This window comes from Serinus canaria, chromosome 4 (assembly GCF_022539315.1).
Source record: "Serinus canaria isolate serCan28SL12 chromosome 4, serCan2020, whole genome shotgun sequence".
Taxonomy (NCBI): domain Eukaryota; kingdom Metazoa; phylum Chordata; class Aves; order Passeriformes; family Fringillidae; genus Serinus; species Serinus canaria.
The window spans coordinates 55,752,054-55,766,126 of record NC_066317.1 but is presented as its reverse complement, the minus strand read 5'-3'; the positions used below and the strand labels follow the sequence as shown (position 1 = coordinate 55,766,126).

Below are 14,073 nucleotides of genomic sequence, written 5' to 3'. Positions count from 1 at the left end.
TTTAGGAGTCTGGTCATTGTTCTAATGGAGGGTGGAAAAAAATCTGTACATCTGAGCATATGGATGTTTAGGATTTCAACAACTGGGAAAAAATATTTTCCTGGGACCCCAAGAAACCCTTTTCTTTCAGGTGATATTTGTGTATGGTCTTAAATAAAAAAGCTAAACAACACACTAACTCATATTAATCCAGAATTTACTATGAGGCCCATTTCTTTTATTATCTCAGCCCTGCCTCACTGAGATGTAAGGACACACTGACAGAAAGAGTAATTGCTTTGTTCAAAATTAAAATCAACAAGGTATTTTTAAATTCCAGATGTGATAATCATGAAAAATTAATGCCTGTTGTACTGGAGAGAAAATATCTCTACATACCACCAGATACACAGGTAAGTGATCTCCAGACTATCAGGCTGAGGCAGTCTTTGACACAGCACTTCTTTTGCAAATCACCAAATATGACTGGTGGTAACAAAGGGATATGACTGCTGCTTGTGGTCACAATTTTACATTAAATTCAAGGAACAAAAGAGCTATTTTGAGTTCTGATTATTGTACCCATTGAGATAACTGCATTTTATTCATATGTTCTGATGCATCAATACATCTCAATGCACTATAAAATGGTGTCTTATTATTTGAGATACGAGGCACAGGTGCAGAGATGTGTACAGTCTTCCACCAGACCAGTAGCCAAAGCAGGAGCAGAAACCAGGGGCTTTTTTTACTATGCCTTCCATTTGTAAGGACATCTCAATATGCACTTAGAAAGTGCTTAAGAGGAAGTTCATACAAAGAGAATACTAAGAATAGTGGTGTAATCCATATCTACAGAAGGCACTGGATAATAAATATTAAACTATAGAAATCACTGTGTGGCTTGCTATTTTTGTTCCCTCCTAAATAGCTTTATTTAAAAAAATACACTCCTTCATTTCACAGGGATAAAAGTTAAAACTTTAATACTCAAAACCCCATAGTAATTAATTTTTATGTCTCCAAATTCCACCTCTTTGTTAATACCAGTCCAGTCTGAACAGTTACTGGCTTTTTTGCTTGGGTTAGGAAATTCTTATACTCTTATGTTCAGCGCAGCAGTTAAATAGCCTGTTTCTAGTCATACCATGTCCAATCCCTTAAAGCTGTGTTGCAGAATATTGGTTGTCATTCCACTTGCTGATAACTAGCCAACAGCAATGGTACCCCCTGATGTGGGACTCCCTCCACAGCCTTGGCTTCTTTTTTTGTTGTTGTTGGGGTTTTAATGTGTGTGTGTGTGTGTCTGTGTATTGGTGGCGGTGATGGTGTTTTTTGGGGTTTGTTGCTGTTTTTTGGTTTTTTCTACTTGAAGCTGATGGAGTGGTTTCTAAAACTGGTATACAGAGTAGGCTGCATGTCCTTGGCATAGGAAAAGCCAGAAAGGTCAAAGTGGGCAATAAAGCAAAAAAGGGGATGAGCCTCTCAGCAATAGCTGTGGCATGGTTTTAAAATCCTCACTGATAGAAAGATATTCCATAGCAGAAATCTTCCCAATCCGGTGGAAGTCTCTGCCCTCTACTGGCATTCCTGAGGATCAGCCTTGCTCAGCCGTGGGAGGCTGTGATCAGACCCTGAGAGCCCCCAGAGACCCTGCTGAGACCGGCCGTATTTATAGAGCAAATCCTTCAGAACATGGTGTTTCAGGAAGTGCAAGAATAACAGAGATCTAAATCTCAAGTGACATTTGCTATTGACTTGTGCAATGCCTTTCAGATGTCTGCCTACTTCTCACCTTGTTCAACACTGCAAGGGTTAGTCTGAAGCATCTCCACATGCTATTACAGTCCCCATCTGTTTTCTTCCATGAGCCAATAGAGGGAAGAAGAAAAATAATAAATGTTACTTCTTGTTGTGGTAGTAATTTTCATTCTACTATTAAAAAAAAAAAACAAACCAAAACAACAACACACTTGTTTAGCATGTTTCAACAAAAGATTTCAAAGTGCAATTTTGGATTACCATAGAATTGTAGAACTGGACATGTTGAATGATTCAACTATTATTGTATTTGAAAACTTTTATGTTTTCCTTAAAAGCAGGGCATGACCATGAATGTTTATTTTGTGGCAATTTTTACTACTACTACTACTAGGTAGAAAGCTGATTTTCTCATGAAAATATAACTAAAAAAATTAAACCTGTTGGTAAAATATGTGAATTTCACTTCCCAGTGAACTCTGAAAACATTTTGGACTCAGTCCTGCAATGATCAAAAGGTTCTGCAAAGCAAGGGGCCTGGAACCAGTCAGAGTCTGCAGAACAGCAGCCACAGTCCACACAGCAGCTCAGGTTCCCACCCACTTAACACCTGGAATGTCAAAAACAGGCTCTTGACCAGTTCACAGGTGTTTGGATTTATAATGATATTACTGATATTCTACTGTGCAAACCTCTTTCACTTGGGCTCTATTAACATCTACTTTCTCTAAATCTGTAGGAACAAACCCCATTCCTACAGAGCAGGCCTGTCCCAGCTGTCCTGGCCTTCTGACAAAGCCATGTTTTGTCTTTGCACCTTTGTATCAGATGCCATGTGCAAGAGCCATCCCTGTTTGGGGAGACTGGAACTGTGTGTATGGCTGGACCATGCAACTGCATCATCTTCTCTAAGGTGCATTGGCTCTGCCCTAGAAATGTTTATTTTCAAACAATATTACACCTGTGAAACCCAGAATGCTGAGTGCAAGTGGGCTGCAGTGTAAGCAGGACTGATCTGGCATGATTTGGGTTTTATTTTTCAGACCCCACTTGACTACCTTCCTAGTAAACAGTAGTATGCATCTTTGAAGGAAGATTTTTCTTTGCATAGAAAAATGCCCTACAAAACAGGCTCTGTGCATATGAACTTTTTAGTGTGACAATATCTGTACACTCCCAAGTAAAAAACATGATCAATTCAGCTGCTTAATAAATATAAGAAATTAAAAAATATTGCATTTCCTAAATTAAAGGAAGGTAAGCTTCTCACTTCTGCAGTAGAGTGTTGGCAATCATGCCATATAAACGTAAAATATGAGCAATTCAGAAGCTCTCATCAACATTGGAGTGGAAATTCATCATGTACCTATTTCTCTAATAAGCAGTAAGACATCCCTGCCTGACGGAGGGGTTGGACTAGATCTTCAGAGCTCCCTTGCAGCCCAAACCATGCCATAATTCTGTGAAAATCTTCACAACAGGACTACAGTCTCCATTAGTAGTGTGGGAGCACTCCAGAGAGCTCATCCATATGGAACACACCCAAAGACACATCTCTGCTCCTCATTGCAGCAACACCAGATCTCTGGGCCAGCTGAAGGAAATGAAGTTTGGAGAGATACAGGATGCAACTGGTCACAAAGAGTCGCTTTAACATCAAACTCCTCAGGCTAAATCCCTCACTATTAGCAGTAAGCTTGTCAGACACCTGGCTCATTGTCATACACTCACCTCTGCTGTCACTCTCCAGATTCAATAATATCATTTTTGTATCTTTCTGCTCATACCTGCAAACTGATGAGAGTTAATCCAGAAGCCTTGTGTCCACAATTATGCTTTAAAACTATTCACTCCTTTAGCTAGCTTGGCAAAGGGAAGCCTTCAAATCATATTAGTTTGTAGTATGATAGCTACCCCTTTTCCAGAAAAATTGAGTAGCACTCTACAGTTTCATTCCCAACCAGTCCCTTGCAGTTTTTGTCTGTACTCCGAGCCTGTACAAGCCACTGGTGCAGCAGCATCATTGCAAGCTTTTCACTCAAAAGCAGATCTACAAACTGATAGTCCTGGTTTGACAAGACAGAAAAACTCCCCTCTACCTTTGCACCCTGCAAAACAAAACAAGTAAAGACAGTCAGAGCAAAACAGGCAATCATTCTATGTTAAAATTAACATGGGCACACAAAGTATTCCAGTGGGAAGAGGGGAAAGGTTCCGTGACTCATGGCAGTAAATCCTCCCCCAACACAACCCTGAAGTTAATAAAAACAGGAAAGTGCAGAGGGAGAACACACAACTTTTCATATTTAATTGCTTTCAAGATGTTCCCAAAAATCCAACAGAACTGATTCTGTGTAAGTCCATGCTCAGAACAGGTAATGCTTGCACTCTTTATCTGAACTGTATTTCCATGTAACATGGCTGGATTTAAGAAAACATTTGCCCTAGCTGAAGGCCTGCCTCTATGCATGGTTGGTAGATGTTCAGCACACACTGAAATGTATTTTATGCACCATGATCAGAATTAAATAAGTAAAAAAATTAAGTCCTTTACCACGACTGAACTGTGTGTTCAATTAAACCAATTAAAATGTTATCAAGATATTGGGATTACAGTAATGGAGACAGCCCAGTACATAAAACAATATATATTTATTTAGCACAAAAAGTTCCATTTTCAAGTGCATGTATGCTTTTTCTACTACTTTACGGCACTTTGCTTTTTGAAAAAGTCAAGAACAATCATGACCAAGAGAAAGACATACTATTCATTTGACAGAATGACTTTTATCCTACAACTGTAGGCCTGAGAGCAGCTTATGAACTGTAAGGCAAATTAGGAATTCCTTCTCAAGTGAGTAATCTCTATTCAGTTTCATTAACTCAAGTGGAACATTCACAAGTGACACATGACTAGGACATGATACATGACTGTGGTGTTCCCCATGGCTACAGCCAACATATATATTGGATTATATAACACATATATTGGGTTATATTCTCAGACAGAAAAAGACAAAGCTAAAAAATCCACAGTAAGTTGCCAGAAACACTTACTGACAGAGAAAGAAAATCCAACCATTATGTATGCAATCACATGTCATAGTTAAGCACAATTCTCATTTCATAGAAAACAGATAAATTGCCATATAATGCTCAGGATTAGGACATCTACAGACTTTAAAGCCTGCAACTTTCATTTAGAGACAAGTTGGTATTATTTGGTAAATAAATGCTGATAGCTCACAACTGACAGCACAAACATTACTTGAAACCTGGTTCCATTAATGGAATAACTACAAACACTGGATACAGAAGACCATTCAAATTACACTGGTGGACAGATTTCCCACATCTTCTCCTTTGCTGAAATTTCATCATTTCAAGTGATTGAAATCAAAGATGTGCTGCTGAAACTAGTTCAGTCTTCCCACCTGTAGTTATCACCTGGATTAGACTGCCAGAGCTTGGTCGATCCTTTCCTGTTATCCAGTCATAAAAGGTTCTGTTTTAAAATAAATTGACAGAATAGGGTGAGGGAGAACAAAAAAATTACAAACTATTATCAGGTATATTGACAGGAAAAATAAAATACAAGCCTTCCCTCTTTTCCTACTACTCTCTCTAGTGATTTCTATATGATGTGATCACTGGATTCAGACCCTCAGAACTGTACAGAGGGCCCAGAGAAATCCAAGGGGCATTATAGCACACAGGATTTCCAAAATATTTCAAAAGAAAAGGCCAGGAGCTTAAAATGTCAGAGTCTCTAGGTTTTTTCCCACTTAAAAAAAGTTAGAAAAGGGGAAGGAAGAGCTACTTTAGTTATCTTTATAGCATATCTATAAAAGAAATACAGATTTATGACTAGAATCGAGTTGCTAAATTCATCACTCTGCCACTGGCCATTATAACATTATGATATTCAACTGTGAAAGTGGTCTCTGTGGGAGGGAAAAAAGCCTTAAGACATCCAAAACAGTGCTGAGTAAGATGGACACCTTCTAGGTAGCAGACCAGGAGACTCCTTATCAAAACACAACATCATCTCCTTCCTCAAAATAGACTAGAGAGAGTGAAGTGTATTTTACAGGTCCTTCAGCCTTTCCAATAGTGCACACATAGCAACAAAATGAGCTCCCAGGGCACAAAAACCAAGTGCCATATGGTAAAGGATTTCCTGCATCATTCCCAAGATGCCGATGTTGCCAACAGATGCTGATGTTGCTCAGTGAAATTTTCAGTTTTCCGAGCACTGGGGTTAAACTTTAGGGAATTAAAAACAAAAGAAACCAATAAACTGAATTCTCCTGTAAGGATAAATTACTTAAAAGTTACCTTAAAAACTGAATTTGCAACACTCTAACATCTAGCTAAGGTGCTCCTAGAGCACAATAAATTAAGTATCTTTTCCTGAATGTTTTCAGGCCAGCTAAACTCAATTGATGGAGCCTGTTTTAAAGATCCTCATCAGACAACTGCAGAGGCTTAAACTAAACAGATGCAACTAAAACCATTTCCATCTCTGGCATCCACCTTAAAAAAATTTACAGAAAAAGAAATCTGATGTCAGAACTAATCTGTTCTCTGAACAATTAGCAATAGGTAAATTCAATTCCACTGTCAGCTCTAAAAGACTTTTAAAATGTGAGTTCACCCTCAACAGAAACTCAGCTACTCCTCATCACAAGGCAGAAGGCAATACTCATGCTGCACCTTCTCTAACTCTGAGGAATGAGAACAGTAAGGCAGATAATCTCAACCTGCCATTACATAAGCTACAGCTGAGTTTCAGCATTTTGCAGCACCATTCAGGACAAGTTTTTGTGGATATTAAAAAAAAAAATCTGTACTAAATTCTTCTGAACAAGAGCAGAAATGTTGCCAGTTGAGAGAATTGAACTAACATGCCACAAACTGGGCAGTAAACTGTGTTTAGAAGAAAAAGAATCCCACCCAAGTTGAAATGTTCATTTGCAGTTTATCTTTAAGCCAGGTGTCTCCTGCACCTGCTGTCTGCAATTTAATTTGTCTACAGGCTTCAGGAAATTCTCCAGCTTCCAGCTGCTTAAGGCTATCTTCCTTGCTGGAATAACTCATGTAGAGAAGCTGAAGTTGATGGAGTTAGTCTAATTTTCTCCAGTTAGCAAGCCTGTGCAATTAAACCCAATGTGATTTGGAAAGATACCCAATGAGATGATGGAGGAAAAAAATCCACCCAAATCCAAGCAAGCTATTTAAACAGAACAGGCACTGAGATGCAGCAGCAAGAGGGACAAGGAGCAACTGTTTAGTTATCCCACAAATACTCACTCTGCAATGAATTCTAAGGGCGTCCAGGAGCTGAAATCTGCATCAGGCATTGATTTCCTGTTTGCTGGTGTATCTAAGGTAACCCTGTGATTAAAAAAGATAAGCAAGCCTTTTATTTATATATCATGTTTCTGATGAGCACCACCTGCTTCAATTCACTGCTGTAATACGTCCTTGACTTTTACACCACGGATTTCCCTTGCATCCTCCCTGTGTGTTAACAGTATATAGTCATTAGTTTCAATGTATATCCAAGGCTCCAACTAAGGAGATGGGCAGTTCCCCAGCTTCCTGGCTAGCTGAGGAACTGCCCACTGGAGCCATCACTCAGCTTGCAGCTCCCTTCCTACCTCTCTCATGTAGCTGGGGAATAGCAGCAATAAGCCTGTTCACATGTACTGCCCAGCACACATGGATGTAGCGCAATATGTCCATGCTTTCGAGAGACGAAGTGCATAAATATAGGAAGTTTTGACTTTGACAATACATATTTACACTACATACAATGACATGAAAGGGTTAACTTTCCAGAACCTCCCTCACTGAAATGCTGTTGACAGTACAAGGTGTATTTACCCTCTCAAAAATTCAGTTAAGAACAGTTTTGCATGAGAACTACATAAGAGCAGCATGCACAAAAATCCAGTGATCTTTGCATGTGCCTGCCTATAAAGCTCTCTAGAAGATGGTGTCAGTTACCCAAACACAATTAATGCCATTCCTGTCTGACCTGAACAAGTATCTTAAGAGTGTGTGTGATGTAAAAGTAGAGAAATTCAGAAAATAGAGAAATCTACTTTTTACTAGCTTTCCTGACAAAAAATGAAAGCAGTGAATTTTTTTTGGTTTACAGGTCCTCAAAGTAACCTAATTTTACCAGTCAAGCATAGGCATGCAGCACCTTATGAAGAAGCATTTTTAATCAAGTGAAAGCCTGTCAAGTAATCCTTTGCCTTACTATTATCACAGAGCTAAGTCTAAAAACTTGCTGAACAGTTCATCTCATTTTTAAAGTTCTGTCAATATTGAAATAAAGAAATCACATGTTAATGCATGGCTACAGTTAAACTGGTTAAAAGTAAACCAAATTTTAATCCTAACATCTACCACCATTTAACAAAGGCAAAGAAAAGAATGTAACCATTTTTAGGGTGACTTCTGTAAGCCTTTGTTCATCCAGTCAGGATGCATCCTTTCCCTCTGAGTAGGCTTGAGAGGCTGTTTGTGTGCTGTGAATAGGACACTGCAAACATATCTGTGTGGCTCTAGGTTGCAGCAGTAATTAAATTAAACAACACAGGCAGAGACAACTAAGCAACCACTTACGGTAAAATGGCAACTGCAGCAGAACCAGATGGCAGCCCACTGCTGGCACCAGCCAGACTCTGACAAAGCTGATGCACTGCTCCTTTGGCCATGCCATAGGCAATCATCCCTAAAAATTAAAAACAGGCAAATCAGAGCACAATCAGAACAGCCCTCAACATCAGCAGTAGCGTGACAGAAACTAAAAAATATTTGATGAATTTTAAGACCACTTACCACAGCCAGAAAAGAAACAAAACTTTTAAAACATATTAAAGCATAAATATTAAAAGAAAAAATGCTAATATAAATAAAAAGGCTTTGGTAGACATCCAGAAACTATCACAGAACTCAGTTAACCTAGCACTACAGAAATAAGCAGCTTACCAAGTCAAGCATGTTTAGCCAAAGTATCCAAATGCACCCTGAAGGATGTAACCTACAGGGCTAAGTTAAATTTGTCAACTGAGTAAGATGCTCATAGAGTTTAATAAGGCACTCTTCTATTAATTTTCAGATATTTGTGAGTTTGGACCCAGATACAGTTCACTTCCCTCTCAAATCTGGAATTGACTTGGGCAGCATCCCAGGTCTGACAGGCCCTGTGAAGAAAGCTACTAAAAAACCCAAATCTCATGATAGAAAATTAATAAGTAACATTCAGGGAAAGCAAGCTTCTTTCTAAAAACTGTTGCTTTCTAGGCAAGTCAGCATTCTAAGAGCAGCATGAACCACAGCATAAGGCACACTGCTCATGAACAAGATCTGGACAATCAGAGTGCCAGAAGTCTCAGATGTCTCAAGGCATACATCTGTTAAGAAGACCAGACACAGATAAAGTACCTAAGAAAACAGGTCTACTACAACTGAATGTCTTCCTTCCTAGCCATCTATATAGCTATTCAGCCCCTTTCCAATGCTCCTAAAGAAGTATTTTGAACATAATAGAAATACTTCTCCAACACAATTAAACATATTATATAACACCCATTTTTCTTAGGAGGAATCATGGACAGCACTAGCTAACTTATTGTTATGATAAAAATATTCACATGTGTATCATATTCCTCTCTCATCTTGCTTAACCCAAACATTCTAATTCTTCTTAGAAACCTTTTCATGCCTGATACATTTCTCAAACATCACACTCGCACTGCTTCTGTCACTGTTCATGTAGTTTTCAGTGTTCTTCAACTTGCACTATGTGAGGCAAGATTTTCTCATAGGAAAAGAGAAATCTCATTAACAGCAAACAAGAAAAAGATTCTTTCTTCCAGAACAGCCAGTCATAACAAAGCTAATAAGGCATATTTGCAAAAGTTGAGCAACAACTCTTTCCCAATTCTTCCTGATGTTAATAAGTTGCATGTGTTTGCCCAAAGCATTGCTGTGACTTTTAGAAAAATCCAGACCAGCTGAAAACAGCTAGTTCAAAACAGGAAGGTTCATCACTTTGTTTCCTGTGTCGTGGTCTCTACCTCCCAAGACCACCCAAATAAAAACCATGAAAATTTGCCAGAACTCATTTTTTTTCATTTGTGTATAGTCAGTCAGCAGTTCACTGTAAATTATTCATCTTCTTATTCTCAAAAATAAGCCTTTTATCTTTGACTATAATGGATGCCACTATAAAAACAAAAGATTCATCATTAAGTAGAAAATACATAGAATGTTTTTGCCTGAACAGTTTTAGGCAAAGCTTTCTGGAGTATTCATAAATTGTATATGTTTTAAAATCGTAGTATCTGTGTCTCAAAAATATTGTTAAAATGACACAAATAAAAGCTTGGGAAATATGAGTATTTGTCTCAAACTTTCCTTTTGCTGCCTGTGGGCTTTGTGTGTCAGTGCCTATTTTTTTTTTCAGTTTTAAATTGCTCCCAGATTTCTTCCTCCATGCAGACCAACATGGTTGAGGGGTAAGATTAAAAATGCAATAAAGTTCCTATTAAATAGCTAGCTGAGGATGAAGCCAACAGTCAACAAGCTTATCTATGTTTGAAGCAAAGACAGACTGGAATCAGAACATGAACAGAACAAGCATGGTTATCAGAATCAGCTGAGTCATCACCAACAGAAAGATTGGTCAATTAAGGACTCTGTCTTTTAGAACACAAAAAGGAAATTTAACTTTGTCTGAGCATTGTATTTCTATTGCTGTGTGCTTTTAGTCTTTATCTTCCAAACATTTTTCTGTATCATATACTAGCCAAGTACATTTCACCAATGCATGTCAAATACTATTTAAATACTGATTCTATGTGCTTGTACCACAGTTTCAAGAGATTCAATATTGCTACCTGTAAAATTACAATTTCCTCACACATTTCACCAATAGGATCCCATTTGTGCTAGATGACAAGAAAATGGGGTGTGAAGCTATTGCCTCACAAACAAGAATGCTCAGATAAACAACTGTCTCTAACTGCTGGTGTCTCTGCAGCTGTCATGCATAGCATTTTACCTGGGGTTCCAGATAAAGCAGCTTGAGCTCCTGTCAGAGTCAAGAGGCCACCTTCTTTCAGATGTTTTGTGGCAAGGTGGCTGGAAATAGTTGATGTCCAAACACTCTGCTTCCACATCAGATCACAGTTTTTGTATAAAGCTGATTAGGAATAGAATTAGTGAAATTAGACAAAGGAAGACAAGGAAATCTGATTTCCTCACTGTTACACAGAGTGCAACAGCACTATGAAAACATGCTTTCTACCATTTTCTACCTATGCATTGTAAAATACTCATTTATGTCTTTTGTATCTCCTTTCTCTTTGAGCCTGTAACAGCCAAACCAGAAGGGGGAAGAAAAGGACACATTTCACCAGATTTACCCCAGACAGAAAATAAGGCTATTTTTCTTCTTGTAGCTCTACAGCAGGGGGCAAAGTATAAATTTCATTATGAATAATACATGTTTAAAAGAATTTTTTCAATCTGAAGTGTTTTTTCTGTAGCATGATTACGCAGTGCCTTACAATATTGTATTGCACTGAAACAGCTCAGAGAGCTGCAGAAGCAACTGAGGTTTTATGCATAAAGCAATGACTTAGGAAACAACATCAACATGTCTTTCATACCTTGCCCGACACAGGTAATCTCAGCAAAAGCCAGCTCATAGATAACAATGCTGACCTCCTTCAGAAAGCACATCAAAACTTTCTGATAAAAATCAGCAAACATTACTGAAGAAACAAAGTGCTCTGTAAATTTAACAGAAAGCAAAAATTCAGAGAAGCACTAAGAAGCACTGTGACTAAGCTATTTTGTACTTCTATGCATTTGTCCTCTTATGGACTGGGGAAGAAATATTTTTAAGGACTTCTCTCAGACATCATTCAGGCTTTCACCAGCAGGTCTGTACCAAAGGCTTACACTTGGCTTTGGCGCTGCCTCCAGCCCATCCTCCTGCTACACACAGGATCGCATCCACCTTTTCTTCACCAAGAAGTTTTCCAACTTCTGCTGTCACCTTCAACACAGAACAAGAACATACTGAAAACACTGGACTGATAAGGTAAAGAGGTAAACACCATGAATGTCTTAAAGCTACTTTTTCCTACTTATGTATTTGAGTAACACAGGGCACAGCAATTTAAACAGCCATAGAAAACTAATATTTATGATTCATGAACTCAAAACAACTGTGTTAAAAAATAACTATAGATGAATGTCAGATGAATGAGAGCCATGGAGTGTGTGATGTCACTGGAAATAAGTGATCAACAGAGCTGAAACACCTGACCCTTACCTCTACTGTTAACAAAAATTATTACTGACTTGCTTTTGACAGGCTCTTCTCAGAGTATGGTGTTGTTTAAGATGGGAAATGAAACTCCTGGTCTGACCAGGACTACCAGTGTCACTTTTGATGACAGTACAAGAAAAATAACTCAAGATTAGCTTCCTTATTGCTTCTGTCTAGACCACAACCATCAGCTTGAGTATGGCCACTAAATTTGAGCTTGTATACTTTAGGATCTCTATAATTTGTTCTGTTTCAAATATAAGACCTCTCAGCTGGTAATGAATTTGCTGGCTGTGAATTTTCTACGTCAAAGCAAATAGCAAATAACCTGTCTCTCAAGAAGTGAAGAAGAACCAATAGCTTTTGCAAAACCATACTGAAAATTGTATTGTAAACATTCTATGTTACTCTTCCAAAACTTTAGGAGTTGTGTACATATAAAAAACCCATATTGGCTAGATATTCAGTATATTAGTAACAGAAATTGGCTTGAAACTTAAAATGTAAATAAGGAATGCTATCTGTAGAGAATAAAGCAAAGTATTTTTTTTAGGCTGGCTTAGATTCTCCTATATTCCTGTTTCTGGAAACCAGTGCATTCCCCTAGGGATCCACCGGGGCTTAGGTTCACATGCTTTGAGCATGCCATCTACTTACACAAACACACTTTTAAGTTAGGGTATTTGAAAAAGGGTGTTGCATTTTAAGGTGTCCTTACCCATCTTCATTACAACTCACCTGGTTCAGTCTGCGACCTTTAAAAGTCAAGACAAAAACAAACCAAAACTGCCTTATGTGCTGAGCCTCCAATATCAAGCTCTTTCTGCGTATTTAGTTAAAAAGAATTACAAAAAAATTAAAAAGAAGAGACGAGCAGGAGGACCTTGAGGCTCGCAGTACGGCCGCGACCGACCGCGCTACTGCTCCCTGAGTGGAGGCGAACCCATCCCTGCAGCCGCCTTGATACCGCGGGCGGCAGCGAAAGAGATGCGCACACCCGGGAAAGCTCCGTGCATCGCCCGGCCGAAGGGATGCGCCCCTCCGGCCGAGGCTGCGGGCATTGCCCGGCCGAAGGGATGCGCACCCCCGGGGGAGGCTGGCTGCTGCACCGCTCCACCGCCTCACCCGGCACTGGCCGTCGACCCACCTGCTCGGCCTGCTCGGGGAAGGAGTCGGTCGCTCTCACCACCACGTTGGCGCTGGCGTCCGCGTTCTCAGCCAGGTCGATGCTGGCCACCCACTGCGGCGGCGAAAGGAACGGCGCGTTAGCGGCCCGCACCCAGGAGCGCCCGGCACGGCACGGCCCGGCGGGACACGGCACAGCTGCTCCCCCGCGGGGCTCCCCGCCTCGCCACCTCCCGGCCCGGCGCTTACCCAGTTCTTGGACTTGAAGTACCGCACGCACTGGGAACCCAGCGCCCCTCTGCCGCCGTACACCAGCACCCTGCGTGCCGCCATGCCCGCTGCTCGAGCGCTGCTCTGCCCGGCGCGGATGAGCCGCCTCACGGGGCGGGCGAGGGGCGGCAGCGCCCGGCCGTGGGCGGGGCGAGGGGCGGAGCGGGGGGAGGCGGGGAAGGAGAAATCCCAATGCCTCGGCCTAGGCACCGCAGGGGCCTTGTCACTAGTCCCCAGGGCTCCTGCTGCTGTTAGTTAGTTAATTAATTAATTAATGGTTCTGAAGGTCCTGCCAGGGCTCGGGTAGCAGTAACCGTAGAAGTGCGGACAATTACGGCCGGTTTTCTTTAGCGCTCAAGGATCGCACCTGTCGCTTGAGTTGCCGCTCATGAGTGCCCCGATCTCCCGCGCAGCTGGCCAAGCCACCCCGGCTGCCAGGGGCTTCGTGCGCCCCGTTGTAATTCAGGAGATTCCAGATCCATCGTTTCTGTCCCTCAGATAACTCTGCCTGCCGTGACATTTAGAGGCTGGGTAGGAGCAAGCGCCGGGAAGCTCAGCACGGCTCAGGCGACAGCAGA

The 14,073-nt window shown here is 40.6% G+C and overlaps 1 protein-coding gene across 1 annotated transcript; it reads right to left on the bottom strand.

Moving 5' to 3' along the window:
* Window positions 1-4,373: 4,373 nt before the first annotated feature.
* Window positions 4,374-13,623, bottom strand: QDPR (quinoid dihydropteridine reductase). The gene is made up of 7 exons (XM_050973491.1): window positions 13,475-13,623; window positions 13,248-13,340; window positions 11,728-11,824; window positions 10,823-10,963; window positions 8,380-8,488; window positions 7,054-7,137; window positions 4,374-5,245 (listed from the first exon to the last, which is right to left on the bottom strand). The coding sequence occupies exons 1-7, from the start codon at window positions 13,556-13,558 to the stop codon at window positions 5,137-5,139; spliced, it is 717 nt and encodes a 238-aa protein (XP_050829448.1). The 5' UTR covers window positions 13,559-13,623; the 3' UTR covers window positions 4,374-5,136.
* Window positions 13,624-14,073: the final 450 nt, after the last annotated feature.